General features: G+C 39.5%; 1 protein-coding gene and 1 long non-coding RNA gene across 2 annotated transcripts in view; one reads left to right on the top strand and one right to left on the bottom strand.

Annotated features, from left to right (window-relative positions):
* The window catches only part of LOC136882092 (uncharacterized), a 92,514-nt gene that overhangs the window by 20,247 nt on the left and 46,171 nt on the right, over positions 1-26,096 (bottom strand). The gene's annotated exons all lie outside the window — the stretch shown is intronic.
* Positions 1,054-26,096, top strand: part of LOC136882091 (pyruvate dehydrogenase E1 component subunit alpha, mitochondrial) — a 65,333-nt gene continuing 40,290 nt past the window's right edge. The window contains exons 1-3 of the mRNA XM_067154618.2: positions 1,054-1,182; positions 12,100-12,165; positions 22,869-23,042. Of these exons, the coding sequence (XP_067010719.1) occupies positions 1,126-1,182; positions 12,100-12,165; positions 22,869-23,042 (297 nt within the window). The 5' untranslated portion in view covers positions 1,054-1,125. The remainder of the gene's footprint in view (positions 1,183-12,099; positions 12,166-22,868; positions 23,043-26,096) is intronic.

Raw genomic sequence — 26,096 nt, 5'->3', positions numbered from 1 at the left:
ATTGGCAGGGTATACCGTGGTTGTTATTCTACTGCCCCCACCCACAGAGGGATCTTGGCTCGAGAACCTGCGACAGTGGTTCGGTCAAACAAGTACATATTTCATTATTCCACACAGCCCCCAAGAATGATCGCCAACGTCCGATGATGGATATGGCACTGGAAGGAGAAGAAGGTCAAAGTCCTCCTAAAACTGAAATAGATGATCAGTTTCTGCTGTTTCTGATACCTACACATAAAAATAATCTTGAAGATATCAAAATTTAAAAAAAAAAGATAATGATCACCCTATAACATATTTGACAGCAACACTCACGAACTGTTCACTAACAAGATATGTAATATAATTATGTTAAATGCCTTGGATGCCTCATTTGGGCTCTGCCATTGGTTTTGCTGTTTGCCTATAACTGCATAGCCTTTAGTGGTGCTATTTGAGGATCCAACCATCCTCTGGGATGATGATCTAACAGATAAGGCATGAGGATAAATATCACATATCAGCGCTGCGACGCGGAAAAATGAGGGGGGGGGTTCTTTCATAAAATAAGTTTCCTATGACATTAAATGTCATATGTTATTTTCAATGACATATTACTAGATTTAAACATTTCAAAGCATAAGCGCGAGCTTTCAGATTATCTCATTGGTCTAAGTTACGCCAAGAACTACGTCACACCACCAGTCACACTGTTGACCAATTAGGAATTGCGTCAAAGAGAATATGAGGTAAAGACATTCCTTTCCGTTCGACCAATTTTATGACGATGATACTTAGAGTGTGGATATATGATCGAAGCGATGATGCCATACTTTCGGAAATAATCCGGTGTTTTCTCTTGGAATATGAATGATCAGGGGTGTAATCGTTTAGAAAATCCGAGAAACTGTATCAAATACCCCAAAGCTATATTTTTACTGGAACATATTGTAAAGTTACGGCAAATTCGATATTGGGACTTGGTCGATACACTTAAAATTCGACTGTGCGAACTCGATTTCGCAGCTGATTTGGAAAAAAGAGGAAGGGGAGGGATCTTCTCCGACCGATAGTGCTTCAACCATCTGCTGACCAACGTTATTGAGGGGAATATAAAGGGTTTGTCGATCATTAAAATAGCTGTAAATGAAGATGCTTCAAAATTGTATCCGAACTATTGGTACCAAGACGACCAATAAGCATGTAAGTTTATTTTTCTTTCCTTATTTTTTGGTAAGAATATCGCAATATTCATTTGGTCATCGACATTCTGTCATTCATAACCGCACTGACAGTCCATATTCATTATAAGCATTTCATCTTTAAAGATTTTGAGCAAATTAAGAGTTATTTTTAGAAATATATTTCCAGTGTTGAATTATAATAACTATATCTCTCTTTGAATTGCATAATTTTTCCGCGTTTGCGGAAATTAACGTGCTTGTCCACCTTGAAGTTCAGCATTGTGCATCATTCCTGCCAACTTCTGCGTTAGCATAAAAATCGCTCTGCTGATACCGAATATCACTTATATTGAGCCATCTGTCTGTTTGTGAAAGATACCAGAATTGTATTATTATACTCGAATAACAATTCATGAAAATTAGATTCTCTTGGCAAACTTGTAAGCCAACGTGAAGTATAAGACGTAAAAAAGAAATCATTATAGTCTTGGGAGTAGTTGATGTATTTTAAAGAGTTCCTTCAACTCGGAAGGGTATTGATATTGCCTGTTCCCTTTGGAGTGGTTACTTCCAGCTGCTTCTTATGATTGGGCTTATTCCTTGCACTAGATTGATTAATAGAAAATACGAGGGGTGGCTCTATTAATGTTCCTCATTCCTGTCTTCTGGAGTCTGCCAAGTCTCATTATAATTATGAAAAATTTATAGTTTTAATAGTTGGTAATTTATTAAACACTGCTTTCTCCACATGTTTCAATCTACCATTGAGTAGCACTATTAAAGATAGTGGTATTTTATGATTATTCTATGCTGTTTTTTTTTTTTCCATCTACAGATTGGTAATCCTCTTTCCTGTCTTTTTCTTTTTTTTCCTCCTACAGAAAATGCAGCTAATGTAGGAAGCAAACTCCAGACTAGGGTGGCTTCAGTATCACAAACATGTAACTAATGATACTGTATGTGCTTTTGGGCTTATGCCGTGTCAAGAAAATAAGGTGAAATTCTTTACGTTTCGCAGAGAACTGTGCTCTGCATTCTCTGAAGAAATCTCAACTGTCCACGAGAAAGGCATCTTAAACAATGACTCTTTAAAATTTAGACGTTATAATAGAAGTGGAAATGGTACATTCATTTGCTACCAGATGGCTCCCAGGATGTAGCACAATGCTAGCGTTCAAAGTGGAAGCTGACCGAACCATAGAATCAGTCTAAGTGGTTCATATAATGTTCATATATAAGAACAGACGGATGGAGCGGCTATGGGAAGTCCACTTTCGTTCTGTATGGAGCATTTTGAGGAGTCTATTACTTTGGCGCCTGTCAAACCTATGATATGGTGGAGGTATGTTGATGATACATTTGTGGTCTGGACAGAAGGTCCTGAGAAACTTCATTTATTTCGAAACCACCTAAATCAGCAACATCCTTCAATAAAATTCGCTATGGAGATGGAGTCAGACGGATGCCTTCCTTTCTTGGATGTTCTAGAAGAAAGAAACCGGACGGCTCCTTAGGACATACCGTCTATCGTAAGCCTACCCACACAAATCACTGTCTTCATGCAGATTCATACCACCATCCAGAACAAAAACAAGGCATTCTCACGATACTCGCCAAGAGGGCGAGACGAATTTGTGAGCCATCACATATCCAGGTGGAGATGGACACGCTCAAAGTCGCGTTCAAGGGTAATGGTTACAGCGATTTGCAGATTCATAGAGCTCTGAATCCCAGAGAAAGGACCAAGCAAAGCTCACAGAAGGAAGAAGTGAAGGGAACTGCCTACTTGCCTTACATTCACAACACCACAGATTGAATTGCCAAGGTCCTCTGCAAACACAATATGAAAATAGTGTTTGGCACTGCCACTAAAATTGCTCAGTCTGAGTAAAACCAAGGACAAAATTGTTCCTACTTTTACATCCTGGGGTATATGAAATTCCCTGTACTTGCGGTAAGGTATACATTGGCCAAACATGCCGGTCCATTGGTACCCGTATCAAAGAACACGAACGTAATAATCGTCTCAACCAACCAGACAAATCAGCAATAGCTGAGCACACTCTATCATCGGGTCATGATGTCATGTTCCAAGAAGATGCTTGAGCTCTTACCCATACTAGACACTACAGGTCTAGGATTATATGGGAAGCTGTGTAAATATGTAGAAATCCTAACAATTTCAACAGGGACACCAGCTATCAATTAAATACCTGGTTGCCAGCCATTAAGAATTTATGTAGGTAGTTCCCTTCCCTGTCCTTTCACTATTGTTATTTCGTCTCTGTGTTTTCCAAATTCGTACGTTCCTCGTCACCATGTGTTTCATTCCAGCCTTGTGTCTATATCATACACCTGTCAATGTCATATGTTACGTGCACACGTTATATGAACCTCCTAGACTGATTCTATGGTTCGGTCAGCTACCGCTTTGAACGCTAGCGTTCTGCCACATCCTGGGAGCCATCTGGTGGCAAATAAACGTATCATTTCCACTTCTATTATAACATCTAAATTTTAGAGAGTCATTGTTTAAGAAGTCTTCCTCGTGAACAGTCGAGATTTCTTCTGAGGACGCAGAGCACAGTTCTCTGCGATACGTAAAGAATTTCACCTTATTTTCTTGACACTGCATAAGTTCAAAAGCCTATCCAGTATCATGTCTATAAGTACGGGCCGTGAAAACATCAATGGCAACATGTAAATAATGAATTTAATATTAATTTCATTATGAATAAATACCATCTCGTTTAACCCTAAGTGGTATGGTGGATGTAAGTCATGTGACTTATAGTATAGTAGAAGTCAAAACGACTCAGACATTTTAAACAAAAATCTTAGTAGTTTAATGCCTTAAATAAAATATCCTCAGTTATTTTACCAATTATTTTTTACATATTATTTTACATAGAATTACGTTGGCCTGCTTCTTCTTCTGCTTCTTTATCTAGCCTAAGTTAAATGTTATCACACATAGCAGGGTCAGCTCTTATACAAATTTGTCTCATTTTTGCGTGATCTGTATTGACTTTCTCTTTGACATTGGCCACTCTCATGTCTTCCTTGATTTGATCAAGCAGTCATTTCTTGGGTGCCTTCATGGTCACTTTCCTGTTATGCCAAGTTGTAATGCGCCTTTGCTACTGTGTCTTCGTTACTCAATAGTACATGTTCGTATCATCCTTGATGAGCTTCCTTCATTTTTTCAGATATATGATGCTGAGAATCTTTCCTTCTTCAACATTGATAACATGGTCAAGCCTTGTTGAACCAATGGACCAACGCAGCATTTGCTCACATCTGTTGGTTACTGGCCAGCATTCAGCTCCATATAAAACCCACAGGTCTGATTATAGTGTGGTAGGTTTTGAATTTCAGCCATGCAGGAATTTTCCACTTGCATAAGACCCCAGTCGATTGCCTCCATTTTCCCCTGGCTGCATAAGTTTGCATTGGCACTTCTCTGATCAAAGCTCCATCTGACGTTACGAGTGAGCGTAAATACTCAAATCCAGATGCCTTGTTGATGGATGGATCGATGGATATTGAGCCATCTGTTAATGTCACTCCAGATCTTCCAGATTCGGAAATGTTCAGTTTCATTCCATTTAGGGCCTTCTCAAAGATGGTCTTTCCAGGTTTGTGCTTGCTGCCCTATGCCTTGATTTGTTTCACTCGCCAACATGATTTCCTGAGTTAAGTACCGACAAAACTTTGGCAAATTAAAGATTTTAAACAGGACAGTATTAGAAGAAAAAGTGTGATTGAAAAATACTAACATGTCTAGTCCTGTAAGTGATAGGTCTCCTTGTACTTCTAGGCTTAGCTTGGGTTACATTTTGTGTAGTGTTGCAAGGTAGACTTTCCACATAGTATCGGTTGATTTAGGTCCCATATCACTAGTGTCAGCTTCTGTATTAATTTCATCTGAAGGAACAGGAATTTGTTCCTCATAAATAACCAGCTTTTCTATAGATGTGATACTGAATAGACTTTTGGGCTTATGCCGTGTCAAGAAAATAAGGTGAAGTTCTTTACGTTTCGCAGAGAACTGTGCTCTGCGTCCTCAGAGAAATCTTGATTGTCCACGAGAAAGGCTTCTTAAACAATGTACTCTTTAAAATTTAGACGTTATAATAGAAGTGGAAATGGTACGTTCATTCGCCACCAGATGGCTCCCAGGACGTGGCACAACGCTAGCGTTCAAAGCGGAAGCTAACGGAACCATAGAATCAGTCTAAGTGGTTCACATAAATGTGTGCACGTAACATATGACATAGACAGGTGCCGATATTTCTTCTGAGGACGCAGAGCACAGTTCTCTGCGAAACGTAAAGAATTTCACCATATTTTCTTGACACGGCATAAGCCCAAAAGCCTATACAGTATCATGTCTACGAGCCGTAAAAGCATCAATGGCAACCAACTTTTCTTCTGACTTGCCCCACCGTAGCCGCTGGAAATATCTATCTGCCCAAATAAAAGTGTCCCCATCAACATAGAAGCAGTTAACATGAAGCATGGGTGAACTCACATGTAAAGGGATTTAGGGGAGAGGCAACAATTGGTAACAGCATTCTTGGTGTGAAAAATGCAAAAAGGACAACCCAGTATGCGAGCACATCAGCAATCTGACCTGCTCCATATTAGTTGAGGGTTAACTTACTGTCATAAATTGTTAAATTATTCAGAATTCTGATCCATTTAATTTATTATAGTTTTTCTACTTCCAAGAAATGAACAAGTTCAGAGAATGACCAAAAATATGGCTTCCGATTGAGATGGCTGAATAAAATTCAGGAAACTCAATTTATCAAAAATGACCAGTGTTTCGCCCCGGTGTGGCATGGCTCATCAGTTGGATAACGCACTGACCATTGCAGGATTATCACAGAATAGCTTGCAGTGGTATCGCGTCGGTAGATGCAGAGTGGGTCTTGTCCCACAAGTGGCCATGGCTGGTCCAACAGCTCTGCACACTGACCGGCCAACCGAGCAGAGCAAGAGTGGCCATGGCTCTCTGCCTCGATATTCGGGAGACGGGAAAGGGTTGGTCCCTACCATCGGCTGCTTTGAGAATGGTTTTCTGTGGTTTTCTATTCTCCTTCATTAAGGCAAATGCCAGGACAGCTTCTAGTATAGGCCACAGCCGCCAACCCCCTTGCCTGTTCCTGCATCTCCTTCACCGTAACAAATCTTCCGGTATGAGAGACGGCGTTGCCATCTAAGAGGCCTGCCTCCTCCTTCAGGGGAGGAATGAAGACATTTTAGTAGTAGTAATGGTATCACTACTGGCGTGCTAACTAGCCATTGTCTTGCGAAGGTGTGGTATCCAACTGATGAGCCCATGCAGCACTGGGGTGAAACACACAATTTTTGACGACTGAGTTTCCTCAATTTTATTAAGTTCAGAGAATGTCTGAATGATTGTAATCATCCTGTAAATGCCCAAATAAATTTGTATTTTTCATTATGAATGTACAGCAGACTTTCTTTTCCAAATCAAATTATGGTACTGAGGTTGCCATTGCTCTCAAAAAGGTGCGTACTCACTATTATTAGTAGCCTATTCTGAGTGTGGCACCTAGTTCTTCCAATGCAAATAAGGTAATGAATTGTGTGACTGTATAAATAAATTATATATATATATATTTTTTTTCTCCTTCATGCTGCCAGTTTGGGACATGGTACCATACAAGCAAAGACATTGCTGTCAGAATGGTCCCAGACTTCATAGAAATGTCAATGGTAATTATTTTCATCTCACACATGCATAATTTGCAGGTCTTAGTGTTGGTGACTGATATTCGTTGTAGCAGTCCTGCGTATGATACATCTTTTCTCTGTTACTTGACATTATGTGAAGTAAGTTTTCATCATGTATATGGTGTTTTCATTTCCATCATAAGTTCTTATGCCTTGCACTTTTCATCTCTACTGTATATGTAAAATGAGTCTGTCTGTATATAGCTCAGAATTTTAAAAAGAATGGTATTTCTGTGTTTGTCGTGTCCACAATAAAAAGGAAACGCAATTTTTAATTTTCCATCATATTTGTCTGTGCGCTCATTATGAGAAAATGGCTGAACAGAATTTAATGAAAATGAATATGTAAATTCGGGGAATAAGGCATTGCAGTTCTAAGCTATCAATAATTTTATTCACGCTGGGTGAAATGGTATTTTATGGGACGGTGTAAAATTATATTCTCGAATATCTATTTATTAGTGCTATTGCGAGGGGGCATCAAATATAAACAGGATTTTATTTTTATTTAAATTCATTTATTGAAAAACAAAGAAATTACAGTTTATTTTTCCACATAGTTTCCTGCTTTGGAAATGCATTTGTCCCACTGTATGGGTAGCTTTTTGATACCCTCCTCGTAAAAAGAACTGGGTTGTGTCACCAGCCAGTTGCGCACAAAGTCTTCCACACTCTCGCTATCTTCATCGCAGGGCGATAAGTCCGGGTTGTAAGCAGGATGATAAAGTGTAGTCCAGTGCATTTCCTGTAACTTCAAGACAGAGCTGCAGTATGGGGCTGCGCATTGTCATGGAGGAGGATGACATGTCGAATCGGTTGGTCTCGTCTTTTGCAATGATACGCAATCCTCACCTTATTCAACAGCTTGCAGTAGTAAGCAGCATTGATTGTGCGTCGCTCATGCAAAAGATCAATCAAAAAAATGGTTGCAAGAACCTTGCAAGCTGACATTCGAGTCTTGGCTTTCACTGGTGCTGCCTAGTTTTTCCTCTGCCACTCCTTACTGGCTTGTTTAGATTCGGGAGTGTAGTGGTGGACCCATGTTTCGTCACAGGTGACGAAACGACTAAAAAATGCATCATCTCTTCTTCTGCAAACCTTGCTGTAAGCCTCTGACATACCTCCAAATGTCTCGACTTCAGATTTTCGGTCAAAAGGCGAGGGACCCATCTGGAACACACTTTACAAAACACACCCGCTGCTCCGACATCATGAGTGTTATTGACGAAACGGTGGGAAATATTTCGGAAGTTGCAAGGGCGGCAGTCTAGATGATTGACTGATATCGCCTTGTAATAACACTCAACATGGCTTAGCTGTGTTGATACTGCTACACGGCTGAAAGCAATGGGAAACTACAGCTGTAACTAACTCCCGGGGACATGCAGCTCTCTCTGTATGAATGATGTACTGATGGTGGCTTCCTCCTGGGTAAAATATTCCGGAGGTAAACTAGTCCCCCATTTGGATCTCCGGGTGGGGACTACACAAGAGGGGGCGATCATTAGGAAGATGGATACTGACATTCTGCAAGTCGGAGCATGGAATGTTAGAAGTTTGAATCGTTGTGGTAGGTTAGAGAATCTGAAAAGAAACAAACAAAACAAGGAAAGAAGTAAGTCTTTTCTCTGTCCACCCATGCATGCCCGCACCTTCTTACACCTCTATGCTCCACGGTATCCTCGGAATAATAATAATAATAATAATAATAATAATAATAATAGTAACAATAATAATAACTGTATGGCCTCAGCTACTATGCGTGGACATGTTAATTTGATGCCGTCTCATTGTCGGCTCGTCAATTACAATATTCTGTTTTACTCTAGGCCTACTAAGATGCCAGAGTAAACCTCTCTTGGTCGTTTATGGCCAAGTTTTAATGAATTTTGTCGGGTAAACAACAAATGTGTCACCAAAGATCTTTTACGTGCCAACATTGTGCGACATGGAGTGTTGAATGGACTTTTTTTTTCCACCCTTCAAATATCCGACTACCTCTGCCGGGTTTGAATCAGCTGTCTTGGGATCCGGAGGCAGACACTCTATAAGAGGGAGTATATTCTGTTTAAAAGATGTTTTGTTTGAACTTAAATACACACAAAATTACAGTACTTTTTCAAATCTAAATAGATGTTGGAAAATTGTGAAAAAACAAAACAAAACATTCAGCACATTATTTTCCAAAGTTAGAATAGAATACTCCCATCCCCTCAGTGGTGTATCCTGGAATCTCCACTGAGGCATGCATCTAGTAATGCAGTTAACACAATGTATTAAGTAAATTTCAATTCTACTCACCCTAATTACATGTAGGTGAACTCGAGCCAAACAGTTTTGCTGTAAGTTTCCGGATTGAACGTGCGTACACAATTCTTGTTTTCTGTTTTTAAATTTACGAGGGTCCGCCTCTGTGGTGTAGTGGTTAGTGTGATTAGCTGCCACCCCCGGAGGCCTGGGTTCGATTCCCGGCTCTGCCATGAAATTTGAAAAGTGGTACGAGGCCTGGAACGGGGTCCACTCAGCCTCAGGAGGTCAGCTGAGTAGAGGTGGGTTCGATTCCCACCTCAGCCATCCTCGAAGTGGATTTCCGTGGTTTCCCCACTTCTCCTCCAGGCAAATGCCGGGATGGTACCTAACTTCGGGCCATGGCCCTTCCTTCCCTCTTCCTTGTCTATCCCTTCCAATCTTCCCATCCCCCGCAAGGCCCCTGTTCAGCATAGCAGGTGAGGCAGCCTGGGCGAGGTACTGGTCATCCTCCCCAGTTGTATCCCCGACCCAGAGTCTGAAGCTCCAGTACACTGCCCTTGAGGTGGTAGAGGAGGGATCCCTCGCTGAGTCCGAGGGAAAAGCCAACCCTGGAGGGTAAGCAGATTAAGAAGAAGAAGAAGAAGAAGAAGAAGAAATTTACGAGGGAAGGTAGAGGTCTCCCGGCTTTAACTATTTGAATCTTTTCATCAAATGAACGGCCAGTAAATGGCTTTTCAAACTGATTTAGAATTATATCCGTTTTAGACTCATCCATCGTTAATACCACATGTACCACCGAAAACACAATGAGTTAACTCACTAGTTAGCCACAACTCAAGCACTGGAGGTAAGTCACCCCAGTGGCATTGGTCAGTTTCGTCACGTTGGGTTCTCGCTGGTGGGTAATCTGTGGGTCCCGTTCGCTGTAAAGATGCCAACTTTCTCCAAGTTGCTAACAGATGGCAGAGGGTAGCACGGGTATGGGGTGACAAATTCTGACCAAGTTTCAATTGCAGCGACATCGTTCGTCTGCCACTGAATGCAATTTTAAGATTGAATGCCTTACATCCTTAACTCCTCCATTCGCTGTCTCTTTCTTCCTAGAGTGGAGTAGACGGCGAGACTACACCAGCACCACACGTAGTTAGCAATGGAACCAAGTTGCGCGGATCTTTTGAACTTCTGAGAGATGAAATCGTTAATATTTGACTTGAAATAACCTAAAATCGTACATCAGACAGTTCTTTGTGTTATCATAACGCATGCAATGAATGCCTTGCATTCAAGGAGAATACGCCCCTGCATCCCCTAGTTCTGGATTGCCTGTAACTGGGGTACAGACTAGTACAATGGGTAATCTACAATCCACGGAACGATCTCAGGCTGACATGAACAGAGATGGTGATAATTGCAAGGAAACTTTCACAATTGTGGGAGACATTTGGAAACACGTGGATGTAAAAAGACATGTATGGTGCAAAATACTGTGTGGCTGGTTACTTTTCCTGTAACTGAGGAAAGCTGCAGTTCCAGATGTCAAAGATTTCAGCTACTGATGTACCTCTGAACTTGAGAAACTTAACAGTTATATGGCCTACCCTCTAAGCTTTGTCATCTTGAGGCTCAGAGACTCATTATCTGAAGATCATATAGAAATATTGGAAAATTCCTCTTCATTTGTGTACATTTCTTGGTAATGCTTACTTCTTTTTATCCATGTTACATTTTAGTTTTCAAGTGCATTCTACTGTTGATATGTACTTGAAAAAATCACACATCAGAATAAATTCAAAGACAATAAATTAAAAGAAGGAGAAAACTTTGCCAAAAAGCATTTTTCTTACTATCATATAACTCCATGAAGCCCTGTCAACCTGACCTCCTTCCACTTGTTTTGTTGCTATCCTTGAAAATCTCCATTGTCTTGTTCCATAAAACATGCCTACCTTCAGTGAGACAAATCAGCACTTCATTGTCTATTTCATTCATCTTGAAAAGGTATGTAATAAATAACTTCAATCAAGCTGAAAAAAAAAAGACGACGTTCTGATCAACAGTGCAGAGAAAAGACCAAATGGCGCCAGATAAGTACCGGGGTATGTGAAAGCGTACACATAGCTGACAGATTCAAGCTATGTTAAAACTGATGGTTGCCAGAGAATCGTATTTTATCATGTTTTTTGCCCCAACATGATTTCAATAAAAAAATAAACTGATGAGGGTGATGTCAGCACGACAGACGGTGATAATTGCAAGGGTACTTTCACAGTTGTGTGAGACATATGGAGATAATGTAAAGGTAAAAAGACAGATATGTTGCAACAGCAGCAGTTTGTTGGAGTAGCACCAAATGAAGGTTTAATTTCTCCATTCTAACACCAAAACGTTTGTTCCTGCCACGTAGTAATTTCATTTAAGGAATTTAAACATTAAAAAAATTTCCATCGCAAAAAAAAAAAAAGGGCGATTTGATAGAATCTGATGATGTTTTTTCATGAATGAACTATGTCATTCTTCATTTAATAATGCTTTTTTTTTTTTTTTTAATGGGTATGTTAGTGTTATATTTAGTGTTCCAAAGGTTGAAAAGCTTTAAAGTTAAATTTTAAAACTGACTTAACACTGAGAAGTATGTGTTCCTTCTTAAAAAAGAATTAAAAAGAAAAAGTCTGCCTTCGATAACCGGTGGATGTTAAGGTTGGGTCGGTTGTTCAGCAGCTGCCAGATCGGGAGACAACTGGACCAGTGTGTGTGAAAACTCTCACGCTTCCACTTGAAAGTGGCCTTACGGAATTGTATAGATATAAGGATTTTCAGATTTGTAGAAAGTATTCAGTGTCATTTGCTTATTAAACTTTGTATATTTTGTGACTGTGGATATTTAAATGCATGACATGTAATTTCTTATTTATCCTTGCAGAAAGCCATATCGTTTTTTGGTTCCTCAAAGGGTACTTATGCCACAGAAGCTACCTTTGAGACAAAGGTAAGTGGATTATCTCGCATTGCTTGGTGTGAAATTCATCAGATGCAGTAATACAAATCCTTTTTCTCTAATCTCATGGTGCCTCTGATAGTCCCAAAGAAAGGCAGTATTCGGATTGTAAAATGTACATTTTACAGGATTTCATGAGGTGAATATAAGTAATGAAAAGGAAAAAAAAACAAGTGTCAAATCAGATCATATATAAAGAGAGAGGAACACATAACAGGATAATCATAATGAAAGGTCAGTAGGTACAGGAAGAGGGCGAACCACAAAGAGGACACTAAGAACAAACTTGAAAACACACTAGGACAAAGATGCTCTCCCCATTGTCATACACTGCCATTTTCAAATAAATGGTCTCTTCTCATCAATCTTTGCAATAATTTCTCCTCGGTCAGCTGTTGGCATTGTTTTCTCTTTCTGGTTTGTCTTGTGTTCCTAGTCTTTTACTACTTGTATCCTAGTGGCTGTGCAGTTTGGGTCACGTAGCTATCAACTTGCATTCAGGAGATAGTGGGTTCGAACCCTGCTGTCAGCAGCCTTGAAAATTGTTTTCAGTGGTTTCCCATTTTCACACCAGACTGTACGTTAATTAAGGCCATGGCCATTTCCATCCCATCGTCACAATAAGACCTATCTGTGTCGGTGCGGCGTAAAGCAGATTGAACTACTTGTATCCATCTTTATCTTATGACTCGTACCTTTTCCTTTCTCTTTCTGGCTTTCTTCTTATCTCACACAATTTTTTTCACAAGTTGTTTTATGTCACTCCAACACTGATAGGTCTTTTGACAACAACTTTATAGAAAAGGGCTAGGAGTAGGAACGAAACGGCTATGACCTTAATTAAGGTACAGCCCGAACATTTGCCTGGTGTGAAAATGGGAAACCACGGAAAACGATCTTCAGGGCTGCTGACAGAGGGGTTCGAACCTACTATCTCCTGAAGTCAAGCTCTCAGCTATGCACCCCTAAGCACACGGGCAACTCGCTCGGTATCTTGCACCTCAAGACTGAAGATCAGTGACTATTGAAGCCCATCCTCATGGTGAAACTGGGAAGGAAAAGTTAATCCATTGGGCTGGAAAAGAAAAGGATGTAGAAAATCGGGATTCAAGAGGACAAAGCCCTCTCTCGATTTTAAGAGAGCAGTGTTTGAAAATGTGGAGATTATCTTTTCCCTTTTTTTTTTTTTTTTCCCCCTTCATCTTTGTCCTTGTCTCATCTTTCCATTAGTCCCTCTACTCTCACAATATGTGTGCCTTTTCATGTTCCTGTCACTACATATGACCTAATAGATAATTATTTACACTGTTAGGTGTTACAAGAGGCAAAACGAGGATTGATAACGCTCTTTGAACACAGGGCAGTCATTTTCAGCAATTCATTATATTAATTTCCTGTTTATAAGTCATTTTGCCTTGCTCTACATTATTGTTTAGCCATCTTTATGTTTTTACATTGGGTAATAAACATATCTAAAGTTTGCTTTCAATAAATGAGGATGCTCAAACATCAAGAGGTTCAGTACTCAGTTCAAGACTGTTAAATAAAATAACCTTCTACAACCCTTATCCATACTGTTTGGAAATCCACATCCCTGGAGACCGAAAGGCTATTTTTTCTACAGATGGTCAGATACCTATCGGAGAAATATGTGCAGTGAAAGGGGCAGCAGATAAAAGATTTACTGTTCAGCAACATGTTGGTCATGACAAAACACATGGTATCCAGGATATCAGTGGATAGCAGGAATTGCATATCATCTTAATAACAGTTATTTTGCTTAAAAGAACTGCATTTAAAAAAAGTACTTATAATAATGTAGATATGATCTTTTGGGCTTTTCTTGACATGGCTAAAGCCCAAAAGATATCATGTCCAGTTACAGGCAGTGAGAGCATCAGTCTGAAGACTTATATTATTCTCTCACATTTTTCTTTGTCTTTTATGATGACCCTTATTATTTGTATTCACTCCATTAGGAGCTAAAGGTAATGTGGACAGTGCACACATTTACTATTTTGGGGTAAACATGTGTTTTCCTTCATATTTTTGTTATTTTCTTGCTCATTGTAAGTCAGCTTTTGAGGTTTTTTAGGTCATTTATAGGTAATTTTTTGCTTTTATTAGATCATCAAAATCCGGGCCCTGCTAGTGTCTTGAATAACTTACCGTATTTCCTCATAAATTAGACCCCCCTTTTTCTCCCCCTGCTTTTGTAGCTGCAAAAGGCAGGGGTTGGTGGGCAGTATGTGATAAGTCTCCCATTTTGTGCATTGAATATGGCACATAATTTCTGGCTATGAAGAACTATAATATTGTACATGTGTGTATTCTACATTATCTTTAACAAATTTATGATTGTATTCTGAGTCTTACTGACTACGTTAATGGAGAGGCAGTATTAAAAAAAAAAAGAGAGATCAGGAAAACTACGGAGCACTGGTAACTGAAGGTGAAGAAGGACCTGGAAGAAATGAGAATTCAAGGAACGGAAATCATCACCAGAGATGGTTACAAGTAGAGGATAAAGACCATGAAGAGGTTTCAAGAAAAAGTTGCATCCCGTATCCAAGTGCCGTGGACAGAAGAAAGGAGGAGGTTGCAGAGTGAAAGGATGAAGGAGTACTGGATGTTGATTAAAGGCCAGAAACAGAAGAAGCTGAATTTGAATTAACGTGGCCCATAGCCGGCCAAAACAAAATAATAATAATAATAATAAGAAGAAGAAGAAGAAAACAAGAAATGGTGAACAAATGACTTCGAGGCCTACATATATTGTAAGTATAATCTGTCAATTTTATTTACTGTTATATCGTCATTCCTTTTATATCATAGACTCCTCTGATGAGGTTGACATCGGGAAGGGCATCTGGTCCTAAAAACTCGCTAGGCTTCATTTCATCTCATACCCGACCCCGTACAGAAACTGAATAAGGGTTGGGCAAATAGGTTTGTTTATCGAATTGTGCAATATTAATACAAAAGAACGAAAAATAACTTAACGTCAGTCATTTGTCTCTGTGAGAGCAGTGGCGGTGATAAGTACCCTGCAGACACTGCTGGGCCCATGACTGTTGCTTAATTCAGCAGCTGAAGAGTGATTTTACATATTGATAAAGCTACAGCACACAACATAGTATTATTTGTATTACAGAGGGTTATTCCAAACTTAGGCCGTCATTGTGCAGAGCTTCTCTCGTCAATAGGAGTACGGCAGTTATTTCTGAAAGAATGTGGGTTTCCCAACATTTTCCAATAATAACCATCGCTTGCTGCCACTCACAGCAATCAACAAGGCTTGTGAAGTAAATAGCCAGTTCTGAGAACCTGGTAGTCAGCGAAGATGCGATAACAAAAGACATTCTCCTTATCCAAACTGTAAATACTGAAGTTTTGAGTCGGTTTATAACCCTTGGCAGTCAGTGCAGCTACGTGGGCCTACAATGGATGGTTGAGTTGTTAATTATTTGGTCCTAGGAATGAGATTATGTCTTAATATTGTGACAGCGTGTTTTAGCTACTATAATGCGAATATGCATTTCTTGTGTGTGTGGGTTTGTACCACATAAGTGTATTATTTTAATTCATTCGGATTTGAAAACTAAATTATGTAATTATTATAATATATATATAATTCGCTGGAGCCATCAAGGACCATATTAAGTCTTGTTGCATTTGTCTTTGAACTTGGCCTTCTTTAGAGCCTAAATTTCCCTCATTCTTTGTGACTGGGCCTGCCAACGTTCCTCTGTCCAAGGGGCACCGTTTCTTCTCTTCGGTTGCTCGTCTCGGTTTAGCCCGTTCGTCAATATTTTCTTGCGGAAGCGATCTCTGTTAAGGGCGTGTTCAGCTGAGATATGTGACATTTGCAGGTCTTCTTTGGTATTTCTAAACTAGGGAATTGTGGTTTTGGGGTTTGAATCAGAAAAGTGAAAGATCTCTTCAGTTAACTTTCTTCCGTCCATTCTTTTCAGATGACCGTAAAATCGTGCCCGTCTTTTTCGGAGTGTCGGTAAGTTTCTCTATTTTGCTGTAGACTTCCTCGTTGGATCTCTTTTGATGGATTCCATTTCTGTACTTGATCCTAAGATTCCTCTCACAATTTTGTGCTCCTTTTTCTCCAGTTCTTCAAGGAGTCCTTTGTTGGCACTCATTCTCACTACCGTTAAGTCTGTAACTTCCAACCTGTGAATCAGATATCTCGAGATACCCAGGTTTCACCCCCCCCCCCCCCCCGTAGAGCAAAGTCGGTCTGAAATGTTGATGTTAAAACAATTTCGTCTGAAAACTTGCATCTTTCTTACAGTTCATCAGAGAATTCTCTTCTTACTGCATTGACCTTGTCAAATCTTGATTTGATTTCTTATTATCGTTGTTCATTGTAGTAATATACAACCTTGGACTACGAAATAAACTTGTAACTTTCCTTAGCAGGAAACGAGAGGCCTATTTTCAATTATTGTCGGGGTGGCGGTGGGGGGGATGGCGAGCTTCTTAGCGCCGCTACTGTGTGGGAGTAAACGTAATCACAGCTTTCATTTGAATGATCGATTGTGCCGCCAATTGCTTCCTTGCTAGTTGCTACTTCGCTGCGATCGAGAGCAGATGGTTTCTGGAGATTGTCTGTGTATTCTTCTGGTTGATGTACAGTGTGTGGGAGAAGCCACCCCTTAGCACGTTTAGCAATAACGCCGTGCTGTAGAAAGCATTCTCTTTGGTAAAAAGCGTGCCACCCCGACGCCGACGGTCCCATTCTCTTTGGACACATTCTTTTTGCTTTGGACGGTATTTATTCTCTTTGGGTATTTAAGAACCTTGGACGGTCTGACCCAAGAGTTTCACTTCCAAATGTAATAATGTATACTGGAAGCATTCTTCGGATAATTGCGGCTGTTGAAAACCAGACCTTTATTTTAAGTATATTTCGTACCTGTTCTATACATTGTTCACACCAGGATGTGTTCTATAAACATCTGTAATTGAGATAAAGAGATCGCATTGTTTAGGTTAGTCAGTGCCGGTCAGTGCCAGACGTTCCATGACGAAAAAAATAAATTGCTGGAAACCTTGCCATAGTTATGGATATACAAAGCTGTGGAGGTAATGCGTTTTATTGTTATCCATGTTTTCATTTACGCATAGTATGATTTGTTACGTACGTTGCCCAGTAAAACAATCGTTATGATGGATTGCTTTTATCACGTTTTAAAGCCACTTCTCCAGTAATTACCTATATTAGCTTGACTTAAACGACCAGTGTGTTCATTAGCTCACCTAACATTAATAGGGACATTCGAAAATATTTCTTAACTAAAGTAAACTCGTATCCTACCCCGAGGTGGTGCAGCTCTTTTCAAGCACGCCCTCCAGTGGAGGTGAGCTGCATCAAATACGTGCCATTAGCATCCCAACCTTCCTGCCTTTCTTAAAGCTCTTGACAGTACCGGGAATATAACTTGGGGCCCCCGAGAAAGGCAGCTAATTGTGCTAACAGTTACGTTACCGGGACGGGCATTCTACAAAACACGTACCGGTATGACATGTTGCATGACTGATGCGTGCTTGTAGTGCGCGGGTCGGACGGACTAAACAATTCACCTATTTGTGTGATGTGATCGGAACCGCAGTACGGCCGGTACATGCTACGAAGTGGATTCGTTGTTCTCTGACGAATTACGTTGGGGGATCTTATATTAGAGCTTTAATTTAATTTTCTTTGTCTCGAAAAGTCAGGGGGAATCCAAGACGTGAGAGGGTCTAGTACACGAAGAAATACGTTTCACACCGAGCTCGATAGCTGCAGTCGCTTACGTCCGGTCAGTATCCAGTATTCGGGAGATAGTGGGTTCGAATTCCACTGTTGGCAGCCCTGAAAATGGTTTTCCGTGGTTCCCCATTTTCACACCAGGCAAATGCCGGGGCTGTACTTTAGTTAAGGCCACGACCGCTTCCTTCTCTACTCCTAGCCCTTTCCTGGCCCATCGTCGCCTTAAGACCTGTCTGAGTCGGAGCAACGTAAAGCAGCTTGTAAAAAAAAAAAAAAAAAAAAAAGTTACATCTTCATTATAGACTCTGTTTGAAAGTCTCTATATGCCTCTGCTATATTCTATTTGCTACTAGCTAGCAGCCTCATTTAGTAGCGGACCTTTTATCTATGAACGATTAAAAGCTGAGTCTGACCCCCTTCTTGGTACGGTATCCTGCTTTTTTTACCCTCCACAGTTAAGTCCATTGTTCTGCTAGGTAACCTATAGTCCTCCATCCGTCTTGGTTGAACCCACCACTGAAGATCGTTCATACGCAGAACTTCTTTTTTTTGCTAGTTGTTTTACGTCGCACCGACACAGATAGGTCTTACGGCGACGATGGGACAGGAAAGGGCTAGGAGTGGGAAGGAAGCGGCCGTGGCCTTAATTAAGGTACAGCCCCAGCATTTGCCTGGTGTGAAAATGGGAAACCACGGAAAACCATTTTCAGGGCTGCCGACAGTGGGGTTCGAACCTACTATCTCCCGAATACTGGATACTGACCGCACTTAAGCGACTGCAGCCATCGAGCTCGGTACGCAGAACTTCATCTGTCGGGTTCATCCCCAACTTAGCCTTTATCTCCTTCCGAGTACCATCCTGCTATTGTTTCCTCTCCTTTTTCCTACCAGCAGTCATTCTCACTACCGTTAAGTCTGTAACTTCCAACTTGTGAATCAGATATCTCGAGATACCCAGGTTTCACCCCCCACCCCCACCCGTAGAACAAAGTCGGTCTGAAAAGTTTGATGTTAAAACAATTTTTGTCTGAAAACTTGCTTCTTTCTTACAGTTCATCAAAGAATTCTCTTCTTACTGCACAAGCCTTGTCACATCTCGATTTGATTTCACTTACTGTTCTACGATACTGGCAGAATACATATTGTAAGTACTTAGTGATGATAATGATGAATGTTGTTTTACGAGGCCTATCATCTAGGTCATTGGCCCCTCCAAGTACTTGAAATGATCCAATGAAAAAATGAAAATCCACAGCCTGTTTCCAGTCATCTGACCGGGTCAGGAATGGAATGAATGTAGCCCCCCTCTAGCGGCAAGGATAGGAGATGTGCCGGCTGCCAAAGTCTTTTTTTTTTTTACAATGCTTAGTAAAGCTAAAGGTTCCACCTATTCAATACGTTATCGTAATGGTCTATTTAGAACATCACATATTTATTTAACTTATCATAAAATACATCTTTGGTACCGGTTTCGGCAATCCACTATGCCATCATCAGCCATTGAGTTTTTTATAGTAAGGAACATTCAAAAATTTAAAAATATGCAATAGCATGTTATTTACATTGGAAAATACTAGAAGCAATACTCAAACAAGAAAAAACACATCAGGACTTACATAGTCAAACAGACTGTTGTTTCAGTAAGTTTTAAGGAAGAAGAACCTGTATTTATTATCTAAAACAGTATAAGTCGCATATTATGAGGAACTAAGAAACTGTGTTAAAAATGACAGAGGTTTTTATAGAAACATCAAATTTCCTGTGTATCAACTATATCAAACCATAGTCTTTTTAAGCACCTAAAAAACAATTCTAGACGCACAAAATGATACTTTATTTTTTAACAAAACATGTTACTTGTATAACATAAAAAAAGGGTTAATACTAACTAGCCAAGTTTTAATATTTTCCATGTAAAATAGGACTTGTTGTTTTAAAAACTGGTTAAATGGCAAAAAGTAGATTCTTTTATCAATTTTACATGATTCTATTGTACATAAGGTATACCAAATCATAGACTTTGCCAATTATATATAAAATAATTTTAGATGCACTAAATAATATTGTATTTTTCAAAAAAGACATGTTAATTTGTATAGTACAATGGGCCTATGCTATTTAGCTATATTTTTAATGTTTTTCATGTAAGAATAGGACTTGCTATTGCATATCTTTAAATTTTTGAATGTTCCTTGCTATAAAAAACTCAATGGCTGATGATGGCATAGTGGATTGCCGAAACCGGTACCAAAGATGTATTTTATGATAAGTTAAATAAATATGTGATGTTCTAAATAGACCATTACGATAACGTATTGAATAGGTGGAACCTTTAGCTTTACTAAGCATTGTAAAATCTTGAGTCAATACGGACAAAAAATGAAGTTTTTAATACTAAATATGCCAAAGTCTGTCGCACTCCTCTGGAGCAATGAGAAATGACTGACAGATGAAATGAAATGTTAATGGAGAGTGTTGCTGGAATGAAAGACGACAGGAAAAACCGAAGTACCCAGAGGAAAACCTGTTCTGTCTTTGCTTTGTCCAGCACAAATCTCACATGGAGAGACCGGGATTTGAACCACGGTATCCAGTGATGAGAGGCTGCCGCCTGAGCTACGGAGGCTACTTGAAATGATCCACCTGTTCCAATTTTTATATTTCCTTCTGGACATTCAGTCTCTCCTAGGTTTCTTCCCTACTGATATTACTGTAGTCATATCATACCTGCTGTGCGGTTAGGGGCATGCAGCTGTGAGCTTGCATCTGGGAGAAAATGGGTTAGAACCCCACTATCAGCAGCCCTGAAGATGGTTTTCCATGGTTTCCCATTTTCACACCAGGCAAATGCTGAGGCTGTACCTCAATTAAGGCCATGGCCGCTTCCTTCCCCCTCCTAGGTCTTTCCTATCCCATCGTCGCCATAAGACCTATCTGTGTCGGTGCAATGTAAAGCAAATAATAATAATAATAATAATAATAATAATAATAATAATAAGGTGAAAGATTGTAGCCTTGTCTAATGCCTGGAACTACTTTGAACCAACAACTTGTTCCACCATTAATTCTTACTATGGCCTGATTGTCAACATAAACACCCTTGATTGTAAAAAACTACCCCTAATCCTGTAAACTTTCAGTATGGCCAACCTTTTAAATAACCTTTTAAGGCTTAACTGTCTATTTCTCTTATAGCATTTTTCAGTTACTTGACTTGCTGAAAATCTGATCTTGACAGACCTTTTGAGGTCTAACACCACACTAGTTTTCATCCAGTTTAATCTCAACCATTGATCACACTGTTTTTTTTTTTCGAAACTACCTGTGAACACTTCCGATCACCAGGGGCATATGCAGAAATTATTTTCCGGGAGGGGAGTATTAAATATTCAAACTTGATTACTTCTATAAAATAATGTTGGGTGCATATTGTGAAATTAGAAACCCTAAATTAAAACTTTGAAAATAACAATGATTTAATTAAGACACATATTTTGGGTTCATGTTGATCATTACAATAGCTTTCTGGCCATTTCATGGATTATATTTTCTACGGTTGCATGTTCTTCTTTGTGTATATTCAAAAGAGCTAACACATTCAATCTTTCCTGTGCAGTCATATTCTGCAAATAAGCTTTTAAATATTTCAGGGATGAAAAAGAGCGTTCTGGTGTGGCAGTGGTTAATAGTAAGACAGCCAACAGTCTCAGTACTCGATGTATTATTGGAAAAATATCACTGTCGCAAAATGTTAAGTGCAGAAATGAAGACCATTGGTGTAGGATGATTGCTTTTAGAAGAAAAACTTATATGCTGTATATTAATTTATAATAAATGGAAGCATCAGTTTTCATATATCTTAGGGAAATTATAACCTGGAACACAAAAGAGAAAACATCGATCAAACTGAAAACAGCACAGTGAATGACCTGGCCAGCTTATAAAAAATAAAAACTCTCTCTCCATGAATGCTAAATTTCGACATTGCAATACAGTTGTAAAACCCGAAGCAGTTTATGCTAGTGAAACACTCTTCAGGTTGAACACTAAAATCAACTGATAAATTATAGAAAGTAGATAGAAGAATCATCAGGACAATCATCAATAAGAAACACAAAGTTGATGGCCATTGAAGATTATTACCTAATGAAGTTATGTATCGTGAAAGCGAATCAATAATAGGTACAATGCGGAAAAGGATAATTGCCTTTTTTCGTCATGTTTTCAGTCTGCCGGAAACCTGACTAGTGAAGCAGTTATTTAGTTACATCTGGAAAAATGAAACAAAGAACACTTGGTTCACAGAGATCATGAATGATGTAGAAGAATTAAATTTATCAATGCTCCAAATTGAAGGCAGAGAAGGGAAGAGTATTCTAAAGAATAAACTCTTAAAATTCAAACTCATAACATTTGAACGAAGGAAGCACACCATTACTGACAACCAAAGGGCAGCCAGGTCCGACAGGATGAAGAAGTTTTGGGAGCGGAAGAAGAACCTGAAAAGCTGATTATGTTTAATATTATTAGACTTTAATGTATACGGGGATGTAAACTATGTAAAACAAAATAAAAATAAAATAAAAAATGAAAGCATCAGCACATTGTTGGCAGATATGTAGTTCAAATCAAAAGCAAAACAATGAGTTGCCTAAAATCTTTATTTACATGGTACATTGTTCTTGTTCCCTTGCTTATAGAAATTTGCAATATTAACATAATTTTTCAGAAATAAGTCAAGTCAGATTTAAACCTGTCTAAATGCAGAAAAGTTAGAAATTTCAATTGGTTTGACTAATCTAGAATAGGAATACTAAATTGAGTTATAACATCAAATTCATATTATTTACCATAAGACAGTACATTGTTAAGAATTTAACCTCCAGTGGTTTGTTGTTGGTACATGAGGAACATGGGTCTGTTTCAGCCATTTCAGCTTCACAGGCTGGAGACAGGGCCTGCCACAAACGTGAGTTTGACCCGTGAGGATGGACTTGCCTATTATCACCAGATGCAGACCATAAGAAGAATGGAGACAGCTTCTGGCAATCTTTACAAAGAGAAGGTGATTCGAGGGTTTTGCCATCTCTACTCCGGCCAGGTATGTTGTAGCGGTTTCTGGCTCATTTGGCTTTTGATTTCTACTCTAAATCATTGTTATCTTCTTAATGTCGCCTTGCTGGAGTAGGGTCCGCATTTCGGACTAATGTACGTCCCTTTGTGGGATGTATTGAATTGAATTCAGGAAGATTCTTTAAGTGCTAGTGTTTCAAGTGTTTGACCTGGTCTTTATGGAGGTGCATTCTTCAAATTGGAAGAAAACTTTTAGAACTTGCACTAGAACAAGTATGATTGTGATGAGTGTTTTATCATTCAACTCTTTACTTGTCTTGCACCAAATGTCAACAACACACACTATAAATTTTGTCTATTATAATTCATATCTTGTCATAATTATAATCATCATCATCATCATTGTCCCGCTCCAGTCGCCCGGGTGTGGTTAACAAGCCTCCTCCAATCCTTTCTGACCTTCCACTTTTCCTGCTCCATTACTTCCACCACATCCAATCCAGCTCCTCTAATGTCCTTCCAAATCTGATCCATCCACCTTCTTCTTGGTCTTCCAACTGGTCTCTTTTCCTTAACTACTCTTTCCAATTCCCTTCTTGCTGCCTGTTCCTTTCCCATTCTTTTTACATTTCCGAACCATCTTAGTCTTGCTTTCTGTGTCTTCTGTACTAATGGTTGTATATTTAGCTCTTTTCTGATTTTAATATTTTGAATTCTATCTCTTGTCTTTTTAACCAATGTTCTTAAAAATTTCATTTCTACTGCTTGGATCTTACTATCTTGTCTCTTATTAGTTACCAGCGATTAGTCCTCATTTACTAATCTTTTGTAAATGTTCTGAGAACCACATGTTCGACGGATTAATTATTTACTTACATATTTTACGCCCACATTGGAGCACTAAATTAAACCATATTCATCTATGCAGAGGTGCCAACTGTTACGGATTATCAGTAATTATTACGGATTTCCCCGGACGATTACGGCATTACGGTCCAAGGGTAAATTATTACGGAAAAACGGCATTATAAGGAAAATATAATTTCTACGTAAAAAAAATAAGGAAACAAGGAGAATTAAATCTTTTTGAGCATTGGTACTTGACTCTCTTTGTTTCAAATTTTGTGAGTTGGCAACGATACTTATTCGATCATCACTTCCTTCTGCTACCCGTGAGCGTCGTGAAATTCATTGTGAATTAAGTAACTCTGCTCTCCTATTCACTAAAATATGTAATCTTGTATTATTGCAGTATTAAGTGTACCTGCCATTAAGTCTCCAACAGAAAGAGTTTTCAGTGTTAATAGGAAAAACAGAATGACTTCAGGCCTACAATAATCACATCTACACTAGAATCGCTTTTTGTTCATAAGGTGAAAATGTCCTCACAGGGGGAAGAATGCTACGAGAAAACCCCCACACAAAAGCACCTGCTGCGTGGGGAAACAATTTACAAAGAATATTTTATGACAGAACTAACTGGTAATGTGCAAATTTATGGTATAATAGGATATATCTTAGAATAGATTGTTGTTGGGAAGGGCAAAGAGTGTGACATTATCCAGAAGGGATGAGTGTGCTTTGGATTTGACTCCAAAATTTTTTGGAGGGTAGGGGAGGGGAATTACGGAAAAGCCATTTCAAAGGTTGGCACCTTTGTCTATGTCTTAAAGAATTAATTGGGAATTTAGCTCTCATCATCTTCTCTCCCATAACCTCTTCATTCTTTCCGGCCTGGTTGCCCTTCCTTCTTCAGATATGACATATTGTTTTCATTGCAAAGTTTTTAGTTTAAGTCTTATATGTTTGTTCTGCAGAATCATTTTCTCTTCTGTATTTGCAATTTGTGTTTCAAATCTTCTAAATCACCTTGGACTTCTTTGAACCAAAGATTTTTTTGTTTACTGTTCCAAAAAATAGTTGTTTTTGTAGCCTGGTTTCATGTCCGACTCGTTGGCTGAACGGTCAGCGTACTGGCCTTCGGATCAGAGGGTCCCGGGTTCGATTCCCGGCCGGGTCGGGGATTTTAACCTTAATTGGTTAATTCCAATGGCACGGGGGCTGGGTGTATGTGTTGTCTTCATCATCATTTCATCCTCATCACGACGCGCAGGTCACCTATGGGTGTGTGTGTGTACCGGGCGAGTTGGCCGTGCGCGTAGAGGCGCGCGGCTGTGAGCTTGCATCCGGGAGATAGTAGGTTCGAATCCCACTATCGGCAGCCCTGAAAATGGTTTTCCGTGGTTTCCCATTTTCACACCAGGCAAATGCTGGGGCTGTACCTTAATTAAGGCCACGGCCGCTTCCTTCCAACTCCTAGGCCTTTCCTATCCCACCGTCGCCATAAGACCTATCTGTGTCGGTGCGACGTAAAGCCCCTAGCAAAAAAAACCTATGGGTGTCAAATAGAAAGACCTGCACCTGGCGAGCCGAACCCGTCCTGGGATATCCCGGCACTAAAAGCCATACGACATTTCATCTAATCTTGATATTGTCATCATCATCATTTTCCTTTATCCAGCTGTAGCCACGTAGGGGCAAATATGGATTCTCTCCACTTCCTTCGGTCTTTCCACCACTCCTCCTCCAACACTGTGTCCCAGTCCATGTTTCTTTCTATGATACTGCGTTGGATTGTGTCCTTCTATCTCAATCGTGGTCGTCTACAGCCTCTCCTTCCTTGCATTTGCATTTCCATCACCTTTTTTTGGTATTATTTCATCACTCATTCGCTTTATGTGCCCATACCATCTTAGTCAGCTCTTCTCTATTCTGTCATTCATTTTTTCCACTCTAATTTCTTCCTGGATTTTCTCATTTCTTATTTTGTCTCTTCTACTCTTCTGTATCATACTCCTCAAGAATATTTTGGGTGCCTGTATTAGACTCTCATCCTTCTTTGTCATTGTCCAAGTTTCTGCTCCGTAAGTTGTTATGGGTACGTAATACATCTTGTACATAGTTTCCTTTGCTTCCATTGGCACATCTTTGTCCCATACCATGTTTCTTACACTATGATAGAAACAGCTTCCAGCTTAAATCCTCTTACTAATCTCAGTATCCAGTCAAGCATTCTCCATCT

Source organism: Anabrus simplex, chromosome 10 (assembly GCF_040414725.1).
Source record: "Anabrus simplex isolate iqAnaSimp1 chromosome 10, ASM4041472v1, whole genome shotgun sequence".
Lineage (NCBI taxonomy): Eukaryota > Metazoa > Arthropoda > Insecta > Orthoptera > Tettigoniidae > Anabrus > Anabrus simplex.
Note: the sequence above shows the minus strand (reverse complement) of the source record. Positions and strands in the feature narration are given on the sequence as shown.